Source organism: Nansenia antarctica (genome assembly GCF_963989245.1).
Source record: "Nansenia antarctica genome assembly, chromosome: 1".
NCBI lineage: Eukaryota > Metazoa > Chordata > Actinopteri > Argentiniformes > Microstomatidae > Nansenia > Nansenia antarctica.
This window is the reverse complement of record NC_137674.1, coordinates 67,672,164-67,696,026: the sequence shown is the minus strand read 5'-3', so window position 1 is coordinate 67,696,026 and position 23,863 is coordinate 67,672,164. Positions and strand designations below refer to the sequence as shown.

General features: G+C 42.3%; 2 protein-coding genes across 2 annotated transcripts in view; both read left to right on the top strand.

Annotated features, from left to right (window-relative positions):
• nfkbie (nuclear factor of kappa light polypeptide gene enhancer in B-cells inhibitor, epsilon) overlaps positions 1 to 5,465 on the top strand; it is a gene marked incomplete at both ends in the record, with an annotated part of 11,076 nt that extends 5,611 nt beyond the window's left edge. Inside the window, 3 exons of the mRNA XM_080543831.1 lie at positions 3,494 to 3,582; positions 4,783 to 5,031; positions 5,397 to 5,465. Of these exons, the coding sequence (XP_080399957.1) occupies positions 3,494 to 3,582; positions 4,783 to 5,031; positions 5,397 to 5,465 (407 nt within the window). The remainder of the gene's footprint in view (positions 1 to 3,493; positions 3,583 to 4,782; positions 5,032 to 5,396) is intronic.
• Positions 5,466 to 8,250: 2,785 nt separating this feature from the next.
• On the top strand, positions 8,251 to 15,475 carry slc35b2 (solute carrier family 35 member B2; the record flags this gene model as incomplete). The annotated part of the gene is made up of 5 exons (XM_080536713.1): positions 8,251 to 8,449; positions 10,783 to 10,973; positions 12,415 to 12,575; positions 12,697 to 12,975; positions 14,822 to 15,475. Exons 1-5 carry the CDS (start codon positions 8,427 to 8,429, stop codon positions 15,473 to 15,475), a joined length of 1,308 nt encoding a protein of 435 aa, XP_080392839.1. The 5' UTR covers positions 8,251 to 8,426.
• Positions 15,476 to 23,863: the final 8,388 nt, after the last annotated feature.

Below are 23,863 nucleotides of genomic sequence, written 5' to 3'. Positions count from 1 at the left end.
TAGTTAAGTATGTTGTAGTTGAGTACTGTTGTAGTTGAGTACTGTTGTAGTTGAGTACTGTTGTAGTTGAGTATGTTGTAGTTGAGTATGTTGTAGTTGAGTATGTTGTAGTTGAGTATGTTGTAGTTGAGTATGTTGTAGTTAAGTATGTTGTAGTTGAGTACTGTTGTAGTTGAGTACTGTTGTAGTTGAGTACTGTTGTAGTTGAGTACTGTTGTAGTTAAGTACTGTTGTAGTTGAGTATGTTGTAGTTGAGTATGTTGTAGTTGAGTATGTTGTAGTTGAGTATGTTGTAGTTGAGTACTGTTGTAGTTGAGTATGTTGTAGTTGAGTATGTTGTAGTTGAGTATGTTGTAGTTGAGTACTGTTGTAGTTAAGTATGTTGTAGTTAAGTACTGTTGTAGTTAAGTATGTTGTAGTTAAGTATGTTGTAGTTGAGTATGTTGTAGTTGAGTACTGTTGTAGTTAAGTACTGTTGTAGTTGAGTATGTTGTAGTTGAGTATGTTGTAGTTGAGTATGTTGTAGTTGAGTATGTTGTAGTTGAGTACTGTTGTAGTTGAGTACTGTTGTAGTTGAGTACTGTTGTAGTTGAGTACTGTTGTAGTTGAGTACTGTTGTAGTTAAGTATGTTGTAGTTAAGTACTGTTGTAGTTAAGTATGTTGTAGTTAAGTATGTTGTAGTTGAGTATGTTGTAGTTAAGTATGTTGTAGTTAAGTATGTTGTAGTTGAGTATGTTGTAGTTGAGTATGTTGTAGTTGAGTATGTTGTAGTTAAGTATGTTGTAGTTGAGTATGTTGTAGTTAAGTATGTTGTAGTTAAGTATGTTGTAGTTGAGTATGTTGTAGTTAAGTACTGTTGTAGTTGAGTATGTTGTAGTTGAGTATGTTGTAGTTGAGTATGTTGTAGTTGAGTATGTTGTAGTTAAGTATGTTGTAGTTGAGTATGTTGTAGTTAAGTACTGTTGTAGTTGAGTACTGTTGTAGTTAAGTACTGTTGTAGTTAAGTATGTTGTAGTTAAGTATGTTGTAGTTGAGTATGTTGTAGTTAAGTACTGTTGTAGTTAAGTACTGTTGTAGTTGAGTACTGTTGTAGTTAAGTACTGTTGTAGTTAAGTATGTTGTAGTTGAGTATGTTGTAGTTAAGTACTGTTGTAGTTAAGTACTGTTGTAGTTAAGTACTGTTGTAGTTAAGTACTGTTGTAGTTGAGTACTGTTGTAGTTAAGTATGTTGTAGTTGAGTACTGTTGTAGTTGAGTATGTTGTAGTTGAGTATGTTGTAGTTGAGTACTGTTGTAGTTGAGTATGTTGTAGTTGAGTACTGTTGTAGTTAAGTATGTTGTAGTTAAGTATGTTGTAGTTGAGTACTGTTGTAGTTGAGTATGTTGTAGTTGAGTACTGTTGTAGTTAAGTATGTTGTAGTTGAGTATTGTTGTAGTTGAGTATGTTGTAGTTGAGTATGTTGTAGTTGAGTACTGTTGTAGTTGAGTATGTTGTAGTTGAGTACTGTTGTAGTTGAGTATGTTGTAGTTGAGTATGTTGTAGTTAAGTACTGTTGTAGTTGAGTATGTTGTAGTTGAGTATGTTGTAGTTGAGTATGTTGTAGTTAAGTATGTTGTAGTTAAGTATGTTGTAGTTGAGTACTGTTGTAGTTGAGTATGTTGTAGTTGAGTACTGTTGTAGTTAAGTACTGTTGTAGTTAAGTACTGTTGTAGTTAAGTACTGTTGTAGTTAAGTATGTTGTAGTTAAGTATGTTGTAGTTGAGTACTGTTGTAGTTAAGTACTGTTGTAGTTGAGTACTGTTGTAGTTGAGTATGTTGTAGTTGAGTATGTTGTAGTTAAGTATGTTGTAGTTAAGTATGTTGTAGTTAAGTACTGTTGTAGTTAAGTACTGTTGTAGTTAAGTACTGTTGTAGTTGAGTACTGTTGTAGTTGAGTACTGTTGTAGTTAAGTATGTTGTAGTTAAGTATGTTGTAGTTGAGTACTGTTGTAGTTGAGTATGTTGTAGTTGAGTACTGTTGTAGTTGAGTATGTTGTAGTTGAGTATGTTGTAGTTGAGTATGTTGTAGTTGAGTATGTTGTAGTTGAGTACTGTTGTAGTTGAGTATGTTGTAGTTGAGTACTGTTGTAGTTAAGTATGTTGTAGTTGAGTATTGTTGTAGTTGAGTATGTTGTAGTTGAGTATGTTGTAGTTGAGTATGTTGTAGTTGAGTATGTTGTAGTTGAGTATGTTGTAGTTGAGTACTGTTGTAGTTAAGTACTGTTGTAGTTAAGTACTGTTGTAGTTAAGTACTGTTGTAGTTAAGTACTGTTGTAGTTAAGTATGTTGTAGTTAAGTATGTTGTAGTTGAGTACTGTTGTAGTTAAGTACTGTTGTAGTTGAGTACTGTTGTAGTTGAGTATGTTGTAGTTAAGTACTGTTGTAGTTGAGTATGTTGTAGTTGAGTATGTTGTAGTTGAGTACTGTTGTAGTTGAGTATGTTGTAGTTAAGTATGTTGTAGTTGAGTACTGTTGTAGTTGAGTATGTTGTAGTTGAGTATGTTGTAGTTGAGTATGTTGTAGTTGAGTATGTTGTAGTTGAGTATGTTGTAGTTGAGTATGTTGTAGTTGAGTATGTTGTAGTTGAGTATGTTGTAGTTGAGTATGTTGTAGTTGAGTATGTTGTAGTTGAGTATGTTGTAGTTGAGTATGTTGTAGTTGAGTATGTTGTAGTTAAGTATGTTGTAGTTGAGTATGTTGTAGTTGAGTACTGTTGTAGTTGAGTATGTTGTAGTTGAGTATGTTGTAGTTGAGTATGTTGTAGTTGAGTATGTTGTAGTTGAGTATGTTGTAGTTAAGTATGTTGTAGTTGAGTACTGTTGTAGTTGAGTATGTTGTAGTTGAGTATGTTGTAGTTGAGTATGTTGTAGTTGAGTACTGTTGTAGTTGAGTATGTTGTAGTTGAGTACTGTTGTAGTTGAGTACTGTTGTAATTGAGTATGTTGTAGTTGAGTATGTTGTAGTTGAGTACTGTTGTAGTTGAGTATGTTGTAGTTGAGTACTGTTGTAGTTGAGTATGTTGTAGTTGAGTACTGTTGTAGTTGAGTATGTTGTAGTTGAGTATGTTGTAGTTGAGTATGTTGTAGTTGAGTATGTTGTAGTTGAGTATGTTGTAGTTAAGTACTGTTGTAGTTAAGTACTGTTGTAGTTGAGTATGTTGTAGTTAAGTATTGTTGTAGTTGAGTATGTTGTAGTTGAGTACTGTTGTATTTGAGTATGTTGTAGTTGAGTACTGTTGTATTTGAGTACTGTTGTAGTTGAGTACTGTTGTAGTTGAGTATGTTGTAGTTAAGTATTGTTGTATTTGAGTATGTTGTAGTTGAGTACTGTTGTATTTGAGTATGTTGTAGTTGAGTACTGTTGTAGTTGAGTACTGTTGTATCAAATCCAGTCAAAATACATTTCCACATCCCAGAAGGTGAGGTGTTTAACCGGAGGTTTGTCCTGTTGCAGGTCTCACTTGTCTCCACCTGTCGACTCTGAACAGACAGCTCCGCCTTATGAAGCTCCTGATGAAAAAGGACGCTGACCTCGACATCCAGGTTAGTTAAACACACCACATCCAGGTTAGTTAAACACACAACATCCAGGTTAGTTAAACACACAACATCCAGGTTAGTTAAACACACGACAGCCAGGTTAGTTAAACACACCACATCCAGATAAGTTAAACACACCACATCCAGGTTAGTTAAACACACCACATCCAAATGAGTTAAACACACCACATCCACGTTAGTCACAAACACACAATGACCCTCTCCATTACAACCACTCCCCTAGCACACTGTCTCATCGAACACCTTACTACGTCACGTTATTTTAATCCAACTAGTATGTGGTGGTGCCATAAACTGTTAACCAAACGACACAATGGAGGACCGACTGTCTCTAAAACAGAATTCATCACGTCATTGTGCATCATGTGATCCATTAAACGGCTCTTACTACAGACGTCTATACATGCGCTGCCGCTGTGCAGATGATAGTGATATGCGTTGGGGGGGGGTCCCTGAGGGATTCATGGAGACGTAATTAGATTTGGGATATTATGAGGCAAGGCTGGGTAGCGTGTGTGTGACTTTGTGGGGGGGTTTTCTGGAGGGACTCTTAAGCCTGGCAGCTCAACATGACCAGGTCCAGTAACACCGGTTCAGACTCAGAGACAGGTGGATACGGGAGGCAATATGGCAGACATGACAAGACAGACCTTACTCGACCCCCACCCCCCCACACCGTTTTAATCTGGTATTACAGACTCATATCATACAGTAATGTTAAATAACTGCCATATATTGAAAGCTGAAGCAATTCTCGAAAAAGGGCAAAAGCACTTGACTCCTAGGGCATTGTCTGACACTTATATAGCCATAAAAACTAAATAAATCCAGGCGGTATGTTTGATTAATAATTAATAATAGGGTTAAATCTGTGCTTTAATCACTCGATGAAAATATAATTCCCTTGTCATGTTATGGCAATCGAGCATTTTGACGCTTGTTCATGTTCTGATTTTTAATAGATTTCTATTGAATTAGCCAGTTGATTTGGGGACTTTGTCTCCACTCGCATTCATTTGCCCTCTTCTCTCTCTCTCTCTCTCTCTCTCTCTCTGTCTCTCTCTCTCTCTCCCTCCCTCCCTCTCCCTCTCTCCCCCCCCCCTCTCTCTCTCTCTCTCTCCCTCCCTCTCTCTCTCCCCTCTCCCTCTCTCACTCCCTTCCTCTCTCTACCCCCCACCACAGGAAGGCACGAGTGGGAAGACGGCCCTCCACCTGGCGGTAGAGCTTCACGACGTCCCCTCTGTGGACCTGCTGCTGAACAAGGGGGCGGACGTGGACGCAGCCATGTTCAATGGCTGCACGCCCCTGCACCTGGCCGTGGGCCGGCAGGACGCCACCATCGCCCACCGCCTCTGCCGCTCCGGGGCCGACAGGATGCTGAGGAACATGGAGGACGAGACGGCTCTGGATCTCGCCGACGGCAACGATGATGTGAGTTGTAAGAGACAGTGGTGGGCGGCTGTTTTTTTCACGGACGCAGATTAAGACTAATCAGATTAAGACTATATCCAAGACTAAAAAGCATCCTTAATGGAGATGTGTGTGATTTTTAATCCTGGACTAGGTTTAAACCTTGTCTGTGAAACCACCGCTGTGTCTTCATGTGTGTCTGTTGGCATGCCAACTATGCATATCACATAACTATCCTTATATTCTCATGTTTTGGTTAAAAATATATATATATTAAAAAATGTGTCAACATACAGTAGACATACATACAGTAGACTGGTTTGTTTTCCGTTCAGAGACAGAAAATGTCTTGACTAAGAACTACTTTCTACATCCTTGTCTTTCAGATCCTTGCCCTGTTTCCATTTGATGACATCCAGATATCTGGCAGGTCAGTGGTGGGGATGAAGTTCTGAGTGAGAACCACTCCCTCCCACACTGAACAGTTGAATACTAATACTGAAATCAGACCATGGAAACGACCTGGAGCCTCTGAAGAAAACTGTAGCTTTATTTAGATAATTGAAAAGAAATTGACTAAATGTTACCATCTTTCATTCTATTAGACTTTTGTTGTGGGGGTTATTTATCATTGCTATATATCTGCAAATGTGTGCACTCGATGTTGAGTAATTGCTTATCCCCTGCTAAGGAAGAGGTACAAAGGTGAAAATAGTATACTCGATTCATTCTTAACCTGTTTTTAAATGCCAAGGGCCTTAAAATCACGCACATATACTAAGGAGCATGTTTTCTTTTACAAAGAAAATGTATCTGACTAACTCCTGTATTCTACATCTGCGTCCCAGGAGTTTAATTTACTATCAAATAATAGGCTGAGAGTTGAGGATGTAAAACATTTAATGAAAGCTTTTAATTTCCCTGTTAGATATACAGGGAGTCTACCTCTATCAAATGTACATAGTGTTTGAATTTTCAGCTTCAACACACCAAGTGCTGTTTTTTCATGCAAATGGTGAAAATGAGTTACATGAGATGTAAGTGACCTTTCCAGTGGTTCCAGACCAGGAGTTAGTCACTGTATATCTGTTTTCATGGCGAGAAGTTCTTAATGTATTGCCTGGCGAGTCGACCCCATCATTGAATAAACTCTGCCCACCATCATTATTCTCTGCGGATTCAAGTCTGGATTTGCTTTGTTCCCATCTGCCAATCAGCATCTCTGCTTTGGTCCAATCAGCATCTCTGGTTTGGTCTCTGTCAATCAGCATCTCTGCTTTGGTCTCTGCCAATCAGCCTCTCTGTTTTGGTCTCTGCCAATCACATCTCTGCTTTGGTCCCTGCCAATCACATCTCTGCTTTGGACAATCAGCACCACTTCAGAAACAGCTGGGTTGGTCTCACCAATAACCAACATTTTGGATGATGTCCAAGGCTTTGATCCTCTGATTGGTTTAGGACAACCCAATCACTGATTAATGTATTGTTGTATGACGTCCCTCAAATGTGACAGTCACAATCCACCAAAAATTCAGGATGGGTCGACAGGCAATGTAATCTACCACCATAACTTAAGGAAATGTTGTATTGCCTTACATTTTAGTCCATAAAGTAGGTTACTTAATAAATGATGTTGTATATTTCAGTTTACGGTTTATGCTATTAGTTGCATTGCCCTGCCAGTGTCTGTATGTTGTTGGAGCCTGAATAATTGTAATATCTTCATCTTCAATCTATCTTTCGCTCACCTCCCTCTCTTGTAAATCAGCTATTATCCTTGGTGTACTGAATCAAAATGGCCTTTCTCCTTTATTTTCTAATAAAAGGATTTAAATTAGTATTGCTCTTTGTATTTTCTTCGTTATTCATTCTGAAAAAACTGAATACATTGTGAGGGACTTCTTAAGTGTTTAGTTGTAGTGGGAGATGAAACATCTACAATCATTAATCTGAGTTGAAAGGGGGGGGGCAAACTGGCAAATGGTGAGTCAGCACACAAAGTAAAATTAACTATTTGTTTTTGTAAATCTTTTGTGACTGATGAACAATGAGACAAAAGTCTATTTGATGAACACAAATCTGTTTCACAGTTTCCTGTCAAGCAGCTTTGGCAAAAAAATATATTTTGTTTTCCTGTTGCTTGCTTCTTCCTGATAACCCCCTTAGTATAATGAGTTTGGAAATTCCACTCAGCCGGATCACGTGCCTGCTCTCTGTACTCTAGTCCTCACATAATGAATATTCAGGCACAGGCCCAAGGCAAGACTGGCTTGAGAATAAAGAGGCCTTTCAATAAGTGTAGGTATTCATTTCTTTCCTCATGAGGAATGTTTTACACAGGGTTACTTCCCTCTAGTTTTCATTCATGAGCAATTTGCCCTACTAGTAGACAAAATCCATGCAAGTATAAGCAGGTACGCAAGATAAACAAGGCTACAGTAACTTTGTTTTTCCTTACATATCCACTGTTCTGGGAGTGATAGAATCAGCCAGATTGCAGGAGCTATTAAACCATCAAACATTTGTGTACTCCAACCTGGACAGTATTATTAAATTACTGTTGGGTTCCCTATGGAGTGTACAGCCTAAAACACATTCCTTTGTTTCTAACCAGGCTGCTCCTGTGATAAGAACACTGTGATAGAAGAAGCCATATCAGAAATGCCACCCAATTCTGAGAGTATGTGTGACATGTGGGTAATGGTTAAGTGGCACTTCCTCTATGCTGGGGTTGTGGTTTGGATATAAAAACAAGTTCTCTAAATGTCAAAGAGCTGTAAAAGGACAAGAACTGTCCTCAGCTATATTATAGCACTTCCTTTAGCGATATTAGCCCATCCTCCTTTTTCATCAGAACCTGTTGTGCTGTGTACTGTGTTGACTATACACTGTAGCATATGCATTACATAACTAGATACAATCATTTTCTGAGATATCTAATAGGACACAGGAAGAAAGAAGCCTATCTTGGTGCCTGACACTGGGAACATGTCTTGTTTTTGGTAACACACCAATGTAACACATCTTCTTTTTTTTGCCAAATCTGATGTTACAAATGTGACACTACTGGGAACTGTGACATAATACATATCTGACATATTATCACATGGGGACGGTCAATGATAATGGGTTGAGTGTTTATTCTTCCAGCCCTGCAGGTGGCAGTGTGGGGAGAGGAGACTGTAACTTCGGCTTCCCTTTTCCCACTGAAGAGGAGGGAGGGACTCATCCTGAAAGTGAACACATAGGCGATTGATAAGTTGTGGCTCAGAGAAATAAACTGGCATCTCGAAAGAAAGATATTTAAACATTTGTACTTGTACTCGTCTCATTAGTGGAGCCTCGTGTCGCTGCATGCTTCATCACAGCCGTGTTTGATCGCCAGGCGTCGGCCAGGAGGAGAGTTGGTGGGGAAAATGCCTTCATCTTATTCATGGAGGTAGGAAGGAACATACTGGTTGTTTTTTGTTGCAGACAAATGTCATAATTCCTTTGGAATTTCTACTTTAGCCCCAAACGTAAACTCACATGTTATTTACACACAACCACCTGGATATGATGGGATGGTTGTCAGAGAGCTGCTTGTGGATGCCAGTGTGCAAAGGGACGGGTGCAATATTTTAATGGTATTTTTGTTCATGTTACAATGCATGTTGGATAGTCAATAACAAACTTCCTTGAAATGTAGAAGATGGTTTGTGGGCTACAGATCAAAAGTGCCGCATGTTTGTTTGTTTGATTGATTGTATGTTGTTGTCCAGGGAGAAAACGAACCTTAATAATAATAATAATAATAATATAATTAATAATAATAATAAACTGTATTTCCTAATGATCATCTGACTGAGACTTGGTTGGCTTGCTGCTGCACATGTTATTTATTTGTAATTTTGTAATGTTTACTTTAATTGACAGTAAGATACAATTACTACAGGTATTGCAATATTTTAAGTTATGGAGATGGCTGGATGTCAACCATGGTGCTGTCATTCTGGAGCATTTCACCAAATGACGCCAAAATTATTATGTTGATTGTGTTAAATCCACAGATTAAGCTTGTAATAGGTAGGATGAAATCCAGACGAGTTTTATTCTCCTCATGTAAATCAGAATTATTAGGGCTTTTCGCACTGCAGTTTCTTAGCCTAGTATGGTTCATTAACCCAGACTTCCACAGACCTGGCCCCACTTTAGAAAGTGAAAATGTGAAAAATGTTGGGGCTAAGTAATAGAAGTCATAGTCCTCCTGGGCTCAGCGCAAAGTGTGAATGGCCCTAAGTGTCTCAGCCCCTGGTGAGTGAGAGTCTGTGGCTGGTTCCGTCCGTCCCCTGTGCAGTGCAGAGTAGTGCATTCCTTCATGTAATGAGCTGTTTGTTCAAAGACCAGGTTGTTGCCCCTGCTTCTGCTGCTGTGGGCTGGCTGACTGGCTGGGTAGAGGCTGGGGGGGTAGAGGCGGGGGTAGAGGCGGGGGTAGAGGCCCACACAAAGAGCCTCTGTGTGAGCTAGCCAGGCAGGCAGGCCTCTGGGGAGGAGGCTCTCCCAGTGAATGTGATACAGGAATACACCTATCACACAGACTAGATTAGGTTTCATCCCAGATGGGTTATGGAGGAGCTGATGGGTTTGGATCAGTGCTCATTGTTCCAGATATGGGGGGTGGTGGTGTGTGTGTGTGGAGAAGGATACCACTATCGCTGAACAGGGACGGTGAACATGAGAAGTCAAACCTGCTTGTGTCATATTAATACGCAATGTCGAGGTATTGAAGAAGCCGAATAATTTTTACTCTCTTAAACGTGTATAATGGGATGTAACAATAAACTTGAAACTAATAGGAGGCTTTTGTGTGGAGAGATGCTTACACTCACGGGCTCCAGGTTAATCTACACGTCTTTTACTCTGCTTTGAAGGCCACAGTGTGTCTCTCTCTGTAACGTTGAATACCTGAGGCGCCTTGAGAAGGCGAAGCGATTCTGGTTTCAAAGTGTGTCTTGAAATCTCATGAGTGAATGTAATTCTAAAAAAAGAAGTATACAAAAATAAGGAAATTATTATAGTAGGATAGTTACCTGTCTCTACTGCTTTTGGCTCTGATGGTTTAGCAACAGGCCTCTTGTTCTATCTGTGTGACATCTATCTATCTATCTATCTATCTATCTATCTATCTATCTGTTACGACTGAAGGCCTAAGACGTCTCAACGTCACAAACAATGTGCTGCCACAAAGCCATGAACGTAAGAATGCCACTTCAGAGAGGACAATTGCTGGGTACCAATACATAAGGTTCTTTATTTACACAAACACTAGTGGACCACTACAAAATACACATACCCATAATACAGTCCAGCCTAACATAATCCTAACCTAAACAAACACAGGGCGGTGAAAAAAAGAGACTAAGACAACTAAGTAGTATTCAATGAGGCTATTAAGCTAAGCTATTAAGTAAACAAAAGGAATGCTATAAACCTAAGTCAAAGGAGGAAACAAAATTACTCACAGCCCTGTGATATTAACTAATCTAAACTAAACTATTCTACCTACAACAACTTAATCCTAAATGAAACCCATAATTCCCAAATAAACCCCAATACAAAGAACACAACAAACCCTATGGCTTGAAATAAGAGGCAACAACATGCAGGCAGGGTTATCTATCTATCTATCTATCTATCTATCTATCTATCTATCTATCTATCTATCTATCTATCTATCTATCTATCTATCTATCTATCTATCTATCTATCTCTATCTGTCTGTGTGTGACGCAGGGTTTGGCCTGGGCTGGTGCTGATACTCCTCCCGTCAGCGTTGGCAGCAGATGAAGAGGCCTCGGTGGGGCAGGTCTGGCACGATGTCTGGCTGTTCCGCTTCTTCCTCAACGTGATGGGCTATTCCACCATCATCATCCCCGGCTACCTTCTCATTGGCTACTTCAAGAGGACCAACTACCTAGAGACAGGTCCGTATGAATGATGACTGTTATCTGTGTTTTTCCTCCCTTCCCTTCCACTATTTCTTTAACTTCACACGAATTCTGGAAGCTTTGAATAACCACCAGTGTGATTGGGTGAGGCTGCATTCTCATTTTATGCTCACAGATTGTGGAATTGATTGAAAACCTTTATTGTCCCCAATGGGGAAATTTTGTTGTCAAACAGCTCAGTTAGGGCAGAAAACATTCAAAACAGAAAACATTCAATAAAATACATAAAACAGTGCAGGCTCAATAAGTAAAAAGTTCCAAAAGTTCCAGCTCCAGGTCTCCCCCAGTTTACATTAGGGATGCAACCTCAGCAAATATTTTCAAGTCAAGACTAAAAACCCATCTTTTTAATATTGACTTTCAATGACTAAATGATTAAATTATGATTATCTAATGATTAAAGCACTTTGAGCTGCAATGTTTGCAGGAAAAGTGCTATACAAATAAAAGTTATTATTATTATTTATTATTATTATTATTATTATAATTATATCTGTTTCCTCTCCTATGTTAAGCCCAATTTATACTTCTGCTTAAAATCTACGCCGTAGCCTACGCCGTAGCTTGTCGCGCACCTCTCCAAAAAATGTAACTACGCGGCACACACAAGATTAAGAACTGTGATTGGTCCGCTTGGTGAGCACATGATTCCGACATGATTCCGACTCTCGTAGGCCTAAATGCGGAAGCCATGACAGAAATGTCATTTACTTTTTCTGTAATTATTTATTAACAAAGATTTGAAAAATTATGATAACCATCTTATTATCTTAGTTTAATGTCATTTCAATGCATTATAGACATTTTCTTTACAACAAGCATAAAATTAAAAAAAGCGCTATTATTCCGCTATGAGTACACCGTTCCAAAGGAGCGCCCCATGGAAGCGTCAAGCACAGCCTTCCCATAACGAGCGCGATTCACATTTACGAGATGTACAATCCTGTTTATTTAGAAATAAATTATTGCCTGTGGCGTTTGACAGCGGATGATGATAGACATATTTAATGTAAAGTTATCTATCTAAGTTAGGCTGATGTGTGCATGATAGACGCGCATTTTGACCTATTTCCATGTTTTATTTACAGCTATGGCACTTTTTAAACCAAAATAACCCACAATCCTATCCGAGCAGTTGTTATTATGTAATATACTTCCATTAGACTACCAAAGCAGGACACCGGAGCACTCCTATCTGCGCGTATGGTCACCCTGTGCCCCAGCCGACGTGATTCAGGGGCATAGAAAACACACTGCCAACTAGCGATGTGACGGTGTAATTGCAGGGCGACGCAGACCGACCAACGCAGAACTCTAAATTGGGAGAACCCTTGCGTAGGCTACGGCGTAGCCGCGCGTACATTTGAAGTATAAATTGGGCTTTACTCTTCCTAAACGGTGTTTCTCTCCCTCTCAGGCCGAGGCCTCTGCTTCCCTGTCATCAAGGCGTGTGTGTTCGGGAGCGAATCGAAGACGGGTCTGCTGGATGACGTCTCCACAGCTCCCCGAAACGAGATCGACTCCTCCTCGTCGATCAGACAAGCCTTCAAGTTAGTCTTCTGTGCTGTAGGACTCCAGGTCAGATCCTTTAGCTTTTAATCTTACAGCAGCGCTGTGAACTTTTTCGTCCGTTCACAGTCATCCGTTAAATGTTTTATCAACGTTTAATCCGTTTGATCCTATTTTCTTTCATCTCCAGGCGTCCTACCTGACGTGGGGAGTTCTCCAGGAGAGGGTGATGACACGCTCGTACGGGGCCGTCTCTCCCGACAACGAGGGCGAGAAGTTCAAGGACTCCCAGTTCCTGGTCTTCATGAACCGCATCCTGGCACTCACCGTGTCTGGGCTGTGGTGCCTCATCTTCAAGCAGCCTCGGCACGGCGCTCCCATGTACAAGTACTCCTTCGCCTCGCTGTCCAACATTCTCAGCAGCTGGTGCCAGTACGAAGCCCTCAAGTACATCAGCTTCCCCACGCAGGTACTCCTTCTTCTTCTTCTTCTACTTCTTCTTCTTCTTCTACTTCTTCTACTTCTTCCAATTTCGACATTGTCCATCTCGTCAAAGTCTCCCTATCAGCCCATTTCTCTGGTCAAAGTCTCCCTATCAGCCCAGTTCTCTGGTCAAAGTCTCCCTATCAGCCCAGTTCTCTGGTCAAAGTCTCCCTATCAGCCCAGTTCTCTGGTCAAAGTCTCCCTATCAGCCCAGTTCAGGGTTTCCGTTAGAAAAATGTTGTGCCGGTCAACGTGTCCGGTAGATTTCAATTTACCGGACATATGTGAGATATTCCGGTCATCATATTCAAATATAATATAGCTGTTTGTCGCGGTGATTAGCTGTTGTGTAGCCTATATATGCCGTTTAATGTCTATTTCTCATCCGATACGATTAGATCGCGAACTATATAATAATATAAGCTTTCATGATTCGCATGCGCTACTATGGCATAATATGTCCAGGGCTGCACGCGCGCCACACTGGGCAGCCTAGTCACCTTTGCTACTTTGAATTACGACTGTAGGCTACTTTAAGATGTTTATTTCAATTGCATTAATGGGATTTGAGTATGTAGTTGGTAATTTTAAGTATGCCTAGTTTAGCTTTTGATTTGAACTTTTTCATTTGAACGGACTGCATCGATCGATCAATGAATGGACTCCACATTACGTTAACTGAAGTGTGTTAAATAGTTTCACGACAGTAATGTACGTTTTTTATATTCTCTTTCCAGTTTTATCCTTTTTATCAATAAAACAACGTAATTTCTATAACCACGTCTCGCTGATTGGGAAGGCATTAAGTCTATCTGCCTGTCAAATCATACTTACTCGGACTCGGGAGTATGAGAATGAGGAGGATGTATCGGGGGGATACACACCCGTGGACTATTTCACCTTAGTGGCACAAATTAAACTCTAACACTATAGATAGACTAAATTGAACTAAAATGATGGACACCGACTGAATAACTGAGTGGGGGGAAGACAGGTCTCAAATGTGGAACAATTATAACATTTAATACATAAAGATAAAACATACACAAATATATAACATTGATATCCCTAAACTCAAATGTAGTGTGGTATTGTCAACCTAATCTAATCAATCCTAATTAATGGTACCAGTAGCCCAGGTTGTCGATAGTAGCGCACTACTCCCGTAGTACTTCTCCCGACTCAGGGCTGGAACGGGCACGGCAGGCTCAATCAATGAACGGGGTTGAGATGGCCGCTAGCGTCCTTTACTAGCCGCATCTCACGGCCCTCGGTGGTCATTCACTGTGCTCTAGCACATCCAAAACACGCAGAACAGTAACCTTGACTCCGGTCACTGCAGTGGTTTTATTTAGACTAGATCAAACTAAATTACGGTAACTGACTAAACTACTCGCGCCGTTGAGAGACAGGGTTGCCAGATGGGGCGGGTTACCGCCGAATGGGCTACTGGGTTTAGCGGTTATTTTCACCGGACAATATGACCGAAGAGGTTTAAATATGTCGGACTTCAACAGATTTTATCGGACAAAGACCGGTAATTACCGGTTAACGGAAACCCTGGCCCAGTTCTCTGGTCAAAGTCTCATTTTCAGCTCAGTTCTCTTGAGAAAGCTGACCAGACACTTTCTGCCCTGTCCACCTCCACCACACTCCAGTACGCCCTCCAAACCATCTCCTGTCAGTCCCGATCTTGTCAGTCCCTCCATCACTGCCTGTCTTTCTGACACATATTTCCCTGCAGTTAAGAAGTACATGTTCTATTGTTTCTTTTCACCTGGCGGTAGTCACATAGTAATCCTGTCGAATGTTTTTCCTATAACTCCACGCAGGTCCTGGCCAAGGCCTCCAAGGTCATCCCCGTCATGCTCATGGGGAAGATCGTCTCACACAAGAGCTACGAGTACTGGGAGTACCTCACGGCCGTGCTCATCTCCGTGGGCGTCAGCATGTTCCTCCTCTCCAGCACGGCCAGCAAGCAGCCGTCCACGGTCACCACCTTCAGCGGCGTGGTCATCCTGGCCGGCTACATTGTGTTCGACAGCTTCACCTCCAACTGGCAGGACAACCTGTTCAAGCACAAGATGTCCTCGGTGCAGATGATGTTCGGGGTGAACCTGTTCTCCTGCCTGTTCACCGTGGGGTCCCTGCTGGAGCAGGGCGCCTTCTTCGACTCGGTGGCGTTCATGACGCGCCACTCCGAGTTCGCCTTCCACGCCGTGCTGCTGTCCGTGTGCTCGGCGTGCGGCCAGCTCTTCATCTTCTACACCATCGCCCAGTTCGGGGCGGCCGCCTTCACCATCATCATGACTCTGCGGCAGGCCATCGCCATCCTGCTGTCTTGCTTCCTGTATGGACACACGGTCACCCTGGTGGGGGGCTTCGGCATGGCGGTGGTCTTCCTGGCGCTGTTCCTGCGGGTGTACGCGCGCAGCCGCATGAAGGCCGGCCGGAGGGCTCCGCCGCCACCTGTGCAGAAGGTGTAGGGGAGTAAGGTGGTGGGGGGGGGGGGGGGGGGGACTGGGAACTGAGGCCACATTTTCAGTGGTCATTTTCTTCTTGTTTGTGTCCTTGTTTGACTTTTTATTTTTATTTTTTAAGTGTTCATCTCATGGGTTTCAACTTTGTATAGTAAAGGTACAGAAAGGGATTCTACCTTTGTGAATATGTTTGACTTGGCACGTCAAGCAAGCCGTCCCTGAGGTCAATGGGGTTGAGTTGACTGTCAGTGTCAGCACAGTCACAATTGTCTATCAATGCTACGTACGTGAGCCTCCATACTGCAAGCCTCCCCTTTAGCTATGGGTATTGTAAAATAATTGAATCCTCACCAACACATTGTGGTTTATAAGGCCAATGAAAGGTTACTGTGACAGTGAGAAGATACAGAAATACTATGGTGGTGATCAGGCCCTAAGCAGCGTGTCCTAGTTTGGAGCATCTCTATGTATATATACATTTTGTGTGAAAACTCAAGTTTTTCAGGCAATGTACGTACTGAATTGTATAACTCCTTTTTGAAACATGGCATGAAACTTTAATGTGCTGCATTGTTATCTGTCTGTGATCAGGTAATGCTGCTCAACAACATTCTTTTGTTTGTTCTGTATGAAGATGCAGGTTTGTTCGAGGGCTCTTACCTTTTACATAAGAGGTATGATGAACTATGCTTTTACTCTCGAGTTCAATTACGTTTTTGCTGCCCAGAAAAAAGGAGTCTTGCAACAATAATAATTGACATGTTTATACCAGCAGACCATCAAAAAGACTTTGCAATAGACACCAATGGTCTATTTTATATGGAACTGTGAATGGTTTATGAAACCAGTAGTTAGGTGGTTGCTGGATGCCTTCTAACATTAGGTCAATGCCAGTCAGAGTGGCAGCCAGCCAGAGATACTGTTACGTCAGCCGTTTTACAATCAGTCTGACTGCACAAATATTTGCTTTTGGTTTGTGAGTTTTGGATTCAACTAATGTAGTAATGTTGCGATTTATCAAGTCAGAGCGAACACTTTTGACAGCTGTTTGTTTTAGATAAATGCCCACTAAAGGTTTGGTGAAGTCTTAAGACTGTAGGTTAGTTGTAGGGTATTCATAGTTCCATATCTACAGCTTTACAATCATACCAAAATACTCTTAATAAAGGTTCTTCAATGTTATACTAATATGAAGTTGATAATCTAATTCACTTTACTCTCTTTCACTCTATCGGACCCCAGGAGATGTTACTGTTACTAGTAGTGACAGATCCAAATTTGACTGACTGGTTTTAACAAATTATGAATCTGTATTTGTATTGTTACATAAAACAAAGCTGTTAGTCATTACTCAAAAACTATTTATGAGATGGTCTAGTCCATGTTAGTGAAGGGTGTTAATTTGCCAAACTGAAAGTGTATGATGATGATGATAGGTCATGATGTTTCTCAACTTGCCTTAGAGAGCAATTAAAGGACAATGTGAGTCTCTGTAGTTTTGCTTCAGTTGGAACTGTACCTTTTTGAACACTACACACACAGTAACGTCTCCCCATCGTTATGAAAGAGTACTTAATGTAATTATTCTCTTAACTCATTTGTTTTTGTCCATATTGATGTGCTTCTTTTGAAGAGAGCTTCTCTGTCTACTTCTTCATGTGTGAATGTTTTAAAGTTGCCTGAATGGATGACAGACGGTGATGGTGACTGCTCCTCCAGAATGGGATGGACATGCTGGGGCTGGGTAACCTCTGAATGCATACAAGGGAAATACAATGTAACTGGTAATCTCTTTTTTTTTTTTACTTTTTTCTTTTTTTTTATCATTGTAGTATTTCTTCTATTAGGCTGAATTAATAACAAAATACATTAAATTAATTTAAATTCATCAACTTAAGTGATTTTTAAAAAAACATTCATTAAGGTGTCATTAACATGGTGAGGTACTGTAGGTCAGTGTTTTGTGATGTCAGTAACAGAGAGTTATGAGATCAGTTATCAAGTCAGGTTTATTTATACAGCACATTTACAACGACAAACAGCCGACCAAAGTGCTTAACAGATAAAACACTAGTAAAAAGAAAACGACAAATAAAAATACACAAAAACAAAAACAAGGTGCAATACAGAATACAACAGGTGCAGAAATAAAAGTGCAGTTGTCAGGAGGCAGGCTCAACTCAGGTCAAAGGCCAGGGAGAAGAGGTACGTTTTAGCTAAGGGGTTAAAAGCCTCTGCGCTCTGGGCAGATCTGACGTGGAGGGGGAGGCTATTCCAGAGACTAGGGGCAGCCTTTGCGAAGGCTCTATCCCCTCTAGTTTTGAGCCTGGTCCTAGGGACCTCCAGCAGCAGCTGGTCAGCAGAGCTTATGGCTCTGGATGGGGTATGGTGGCGCAGGAGATCGGCTAGGTACGGAGGTGCCTGCCCGTTTAGTGATTTAAAAACAATCAGAAGTAATGAGGGACGTGTGATAACTGTGACCAAGCACTGAATAGAAGGTGACACTACATTAGCTATCACACATATTGACTTTAAAGGTTGTCACGGAACCGTAACCTGCGGTGGCTGTGTATTGTCCCACGCCTGCTTTACAAATATGAATCATATCCCTGCAGGAGATCCTGGAGTTGGTTTGCAGTTCTCTGGTTACAGCATAATGAGAATGGCACCAGTATGTACACAGAATAATTGCCCCGCAGTGACATTATTCCCCCCCCCTTCTGTGTGAATTACACACACACACAGAGAACTTCCCCTCTGCTCTCATTTCAACACTTGTTACTCCTGGCCCATCCAGAGCTGGGTGATGGGGGGAGAGGAGCACGCCTTCCAGGCCGCAGACACAGCCCGGGGGCGGCTGTGGTGCAGGAGGTAGAGGCTGGTGGAGGTAGAGGTTGTGTCTCGGGAGGTAGAGGCTGGTGGAGGTAGAGGCTGTGGTGCAGGAGATAGAGGCTGGTGGAGGTAGAGGCTGGTGGAGGTAGAGGCTGCGTCTCAGGAAGTAGAGGCTGGTGTAGGTAGAGGCTGTGTCTCAGGAGGTAGAGGCTGGTAGAGGTAGAGGCTCTGTCTCAGGAGGTAGAGGCTGGTGGAGGTAGAGGCTGTGTCTCAGGAGGTAGAGGCTGGTGGAGGTAGAGGCTGTGGCTCAGGATCGCAAGGTCGGCAGATCGGCGGTTCGAGCCCCGGCTGGCCACGTGTCGAGGTGTCCTTGGGCAAGACACCGAACCCCAAATTGCTCCCAATGAGCGGGCCGGTGCCTTGCATGGTAGCTTGCCGCCATTGGTGTGTGAATAGGTGAATGAGAGGCCATTGTAAAGCGCTTTGGAATAAGGCGCTATATAAGTCAGTACATTTACCATTTAGCCCTCAGACACACAGCCCTCAGCACCCTGGGAACTCAGTCACAACAGAGTTTCACTGTGAGTGGCAGGAAGTCAAGGGTTAACTGATGAAGAGGCTTACTGTAGTAAAGTGGAACAGACAGTGATGTTGTGTGTGTGTGAGTGTGTGTGTGACATCCTACACCAAATGGTAAAAGGTTATCGATTGGTGGAATGCCTTCTTTTGCCCTTATTTTAGGTTGTTTGTCTCAGAGATTATCTAAAGGTCTGATTTTCTTCCTGTAGGGCAGACTTCCTGTGTGTAGTATTTAGGTTATCAGCGTGTGTGAAGTGAAACTTTTTGTCCCCCTTTAGTATGTTATTGAAGATACCTCTCTGCTCGTTGTGAAGCCTTGTGTACGTCATGGAAACCAAATACGCCACTGGTGTTGTGCAAGAGACCACAATAGAGAGAGATGTGGTGGCACTTGTTATAGAATGCCTGAAACTAACTGTATTGACATTCTCATGAAACAAATGAGATTCTAATCCATGGCTTTTCATTATGAACTTAGTTTTTTTTCTGTGACTTCAATTTACCATAACGCACCAATGAATCATACACACACACACACAACAGGTGAATTCTAGATTCTAATCCTGCTTTTCATTATGAACTTTGTTTTTTTCTGTGACTTCAATTTACCATAATGCACAGGGCTGCCAAGTTTCACCAAAAGTTTGGAGTGAGATTTGTTGGCGGTGGAGCGACCCAAAACTGTGCACGTTTTGGCAGCGGCGGCCCCTCTCTCCCACCCAATTATTTGTGCTAGTTTCCTGCAATTTTATATGTTGTTCATAATAAACCAGCACAAGAAATGAAAATAATAAATAATAACATTTTATAAAACAAGAAAAAAATTCTGACAATATATCATATTTATGAAATGTTAATAAACAAATACAGTAGCCTACAGACTCTGAAAGAAAAATTGGCCCCATCAACAGGACTCAGCCCCTTGGTCAGCAGCAGAAAGACCCGTGGTCATCATCTTATATACAGTGCATTGCTCATAGATGGCTATCATGTTATACAGTACATACCAGGGTTTTTCCTGGGTCAGAATGAGGTGGGTGATTTTGTGCGCGCGCAGCGTGGCCACATTTTTTTGGAGGGACCCCCAATTGTTGTATTTGTATTGTAAATTGTAATTATTAATAATAATTATTATTAATGTACCTGGTTATGTTACAGTAGAGAAACAAAAAACAGTTACCAAAACTGAGTATTTACTAGCTAAGATTGGCAAAAGATTGGCGTGGTGCAACCGAAATTAGTAAACAACTAGTTTGAAACTAGCTAGTAACAACTAGGGGTTTAGTAACTACTAAATGCCTGCATTTAGTAATGACTTACGCCATATTGGTGCAACCCAGTCCAGTAGGCTACCAGATACGATGTTGTAATGTATGCACATATTTTGCTACCACGGTTGCCAGATGGAATTGACAATGTCCAGCCCAACCGGTCTAAAAGCTGCCGAATCCACCCGTCCAGTGTGACCAAAAGTAGCCCAATCTGGCAACCCTGCTTGCTACGTTCTTGCAGCTCGTGTGAACACAGGTTCTTCCATCAGCGCTCGCCTGCCGCTTCGATTGCAGACTCAAGTTAACGCGCGTGCAGAAAGATGCCACGAAACTCATGTCCGCTAGCTTTCTTTCAAGGAATTTCAAAGTCCCGTAAGTTATTTCTCGCCGTGAGAAATAGAGATGCGGCGTGAGAACTGGTTGAAATGCGTGAGTCTCATGGTGATTGCGTGAGACTTGGCAGCCCTGGTGACTAATCAGGCTTTCCAACGATATAAAATACAATACCAATTGGTATTATTAAAGGGGAGCAAGAATCGACTGAAATAACGTTTCCAAACTTTTTTTGAGGGGTTTAGTAGTTCATTCACCAGGAGTCAGGAGGTAGAGCCGCAGGAGGTAATGATCGCAAGGTTGGCAGATCGGCGGTTCGAGTCCCCGGCTGGGCACATGTCGAAGCGTCCTTGGGCAAGACACTGAACCCCAAATTGCTCCCAGTGAGTGAGCGGGCCGGCGACCTTGCATGGTAGCTTGCCGCCGTTGGTGTGTGAATGTGTGTGTGAATGGGTGAATGAGAGGCCGTTGTAGAGCACTTTGGATAAAGGCGCTGTATAAGTGCAGTCCAGTTACCACTTAGGAGGCCTTGTTGTTGGTCTATCTAGTCCAACCAGGGTTTTTACTTTTATCGTCAAGGTCCAGTTTACCCTTTTCTAGACACAGCAGAGTCCATCAATTTAATTTCCTAATGAAATAATTTATTCATTTCGTAATCGTTTTTTTCCAATGCTAACATTTTATTTCATCGGTGAATCGGTATTGTTTCATAGTCCGGGTCTCCTTTTTTATGCGTTAGCCGCTTGGAACTCTGGGAAGTGGCCAATTTTCTGTGCAGCCTCCTCAGCCCAGTGGGCCTCCAGCGCAGCGACCGCTTCATCCACCTGGTAGCGCAGCGCCTCAGGAGACGCCAGCAGGCGCAGCAGATCACGGTTGTCCATCTCCAGCAGCATGCCCGTGACCTTGGGGGCGATGCTGGGGTGCATGCTGAGGATGGATGGGAAGAGACGCTCACCTGGAGGGAGGGGGGAGTAAATATCAGTAACAGTAACTGTTGTAACTTTATAGGTTACCTGATCGATTGACAGTTAAAATAGATTGATTAATATGTTACATGATTGATTGACAGTTAAGAGATTGATTAATATGTTACATGTTTGATTGACAGTTAAACGAGATTGATTAATATGTTACATGATTGATTGACAGTTAAAAGAGATTGATTAATATGTTACATGATTGATTGACAGTTAAAAGAGTTATTATTTATCGTTAAGGTAGTTAAAAAACAAGAAGTACATTTCTGTTGTATTAGTTAAAGAATGGGTTTCAGAACTGCAGGTTCCAGAATGCCTTGCAATAAGACGTCTCACAGAAGTCGACAGTTTGTTGTTTTTGAGAAATGCAAATTGTACCGTCCAGAATATGAAAGTGAATATCTAACAGCTTGTTTTATTTAATTGAAAGTGATCACAAGTGCATGTCAGCAGATTTGTATATAAAGAACCTTTCGCTTGATAACACCAGTCATAGCCATCATTTCAGAAGGTAGAAATTCTACAGTAACTGTAACAGATAATGGGGATCCATAGAAACAGACAAATAGACTCGCCTATCATCTGCTTCTGGTCCTCATGGGGAACTGTAGCCAGTATGGAGGCAGTCAGTGTCTCCTGGTCCTGGTCCTGGACATGGACAGCAGGCTGCTGCACGGGGACTTGTAGCTGGGGAGCCGTGTGCTGCTGGCGGTCGTGTACACCAGCTGTGGACTTGTTCTGGGGCACAGCGTGCAGCCGTGCCATAGCTGGATCACCATCTGCAACGGCAGGGTGCTTTCTCAAGGCCTGGGTAGCTGAGAAGGGAAGATAAGCATAACCAAAGGGATATTTATGGCAAATGTTTGGATAGTGCTCTTGTCTCTATGTCAGGGGTCCCCACACCTTCTGAAACATCCCATTCAAGTACCTTTCAAGGACTTTCAAGACTCGATTCCCTCAAATTCAAGGACCCAACACGGCATAGTTTGAGACGGAGCTAGTTGACGAGCTGAGTAAAACATTTTTGAATATATATTATTTATTTTTTAGCGAGAGAGAGAGAGGGGAATTCAAGCACTTTCAATGGCCCATGTCTATTTTCAAAAAACTTTTAAGACCTTGATTTATTTTTCTCAAACTCACAAACTTTCAAGGGTTTCAAGGACCCGTGGGAACCTTGCTATGCGCAGGGATGCTTCACTAAATAAACTGATGTGCTGAGACGTCATCCTACGGGGCACCTGGGAAGGTGTGGCGGGGGTCATAGCATCGAAGGTCTGAGGCCCGGTAGCCCATGGAGACGTGGTGGTGTCGTCGGGCGTGTTCTGGAAGTGCTGAGGTTTCGCCTCAGGTTCGAGGGTAGCCAGGTGATGAGTGGGTCTCAGCTGAGCTGAGGAGTATTGGGCGGTTCCACAGTCCTGGGTCTGTGGAATGTGAGAAGCCATGAAGAGTCCAGGTGGGGGAGCAACCTGGTAGGGTAAGTTAGGTAGGAAGTCTGGGTCGGGAACGGCACAGACGCTGGCCATCCTCTGTGGCATGTTCCGGTTGGTTCTGAGAGCCTGGCGCTCCTCCTTGCTCTGGGCCAGGGCCACGTACAGGGGCTTGGTGGCCACGATGCGGCCGTTCATCTCGGTCACGGCCTTGGTGGCCGCCTCGAGAAGCACACGAAGCCGAATCCCTTGCTGCGTCCTTCCTCCGTCATCATCACCTTCGTGCTGGTGATGGTTCCGAAGCGGGAGTACTCTTTGTGCAGTTGGTCGTCGTGCAAGTTCTTCACGTACAGGTTGACACCCTGCTGGTAGAGAGAGAGCATGTTTAGTGAGATGTTTTTATACCTCAAATACATCAGCAATGTTTACCGAGACTATCAGCTTCTTTTTCTTATACACATAATAATGTTAGCTGTAGCTATCTCACCCAGTGACTAACACTGACAGATATTGACAGCTGTCAATCTAGAGGGGGAGTGGTTGTGTTACCGCCCATTAGCTGGCTGTGTGAAGGTGTGAAAAACAACCAACTCTTTAAACAGCTTTTTCTCTGGATTGTGATTGTATGACACATCATTCGAAAGCGTACAATCTGTAGTTTAAGCACATGTAAAAAAAAATAAAAAAATGATTTTGCCTACTGGTTGCTTTGACTACTTTTCACCAGCAGCTATCACATTTTTTCCTTCATAAACACACACCTGGTATGTGGTCCTGCGCCCTGGTTCAGTTGCTCAAACTGGCTCTTCAGGACAGCCTGGCGCTCTCCTCTCTTCTGGGCCCAGCCCACGTAGACCCGCCTCCCGTTTATCTCCTGGCCGTTCATCTCCTCGACGGCCCTCTTGGCGTTCTCGTGCCTCTCGAAGTTGACGAATCCAAAACCCACGGATCTACCAGCGCCATCAGTCATGA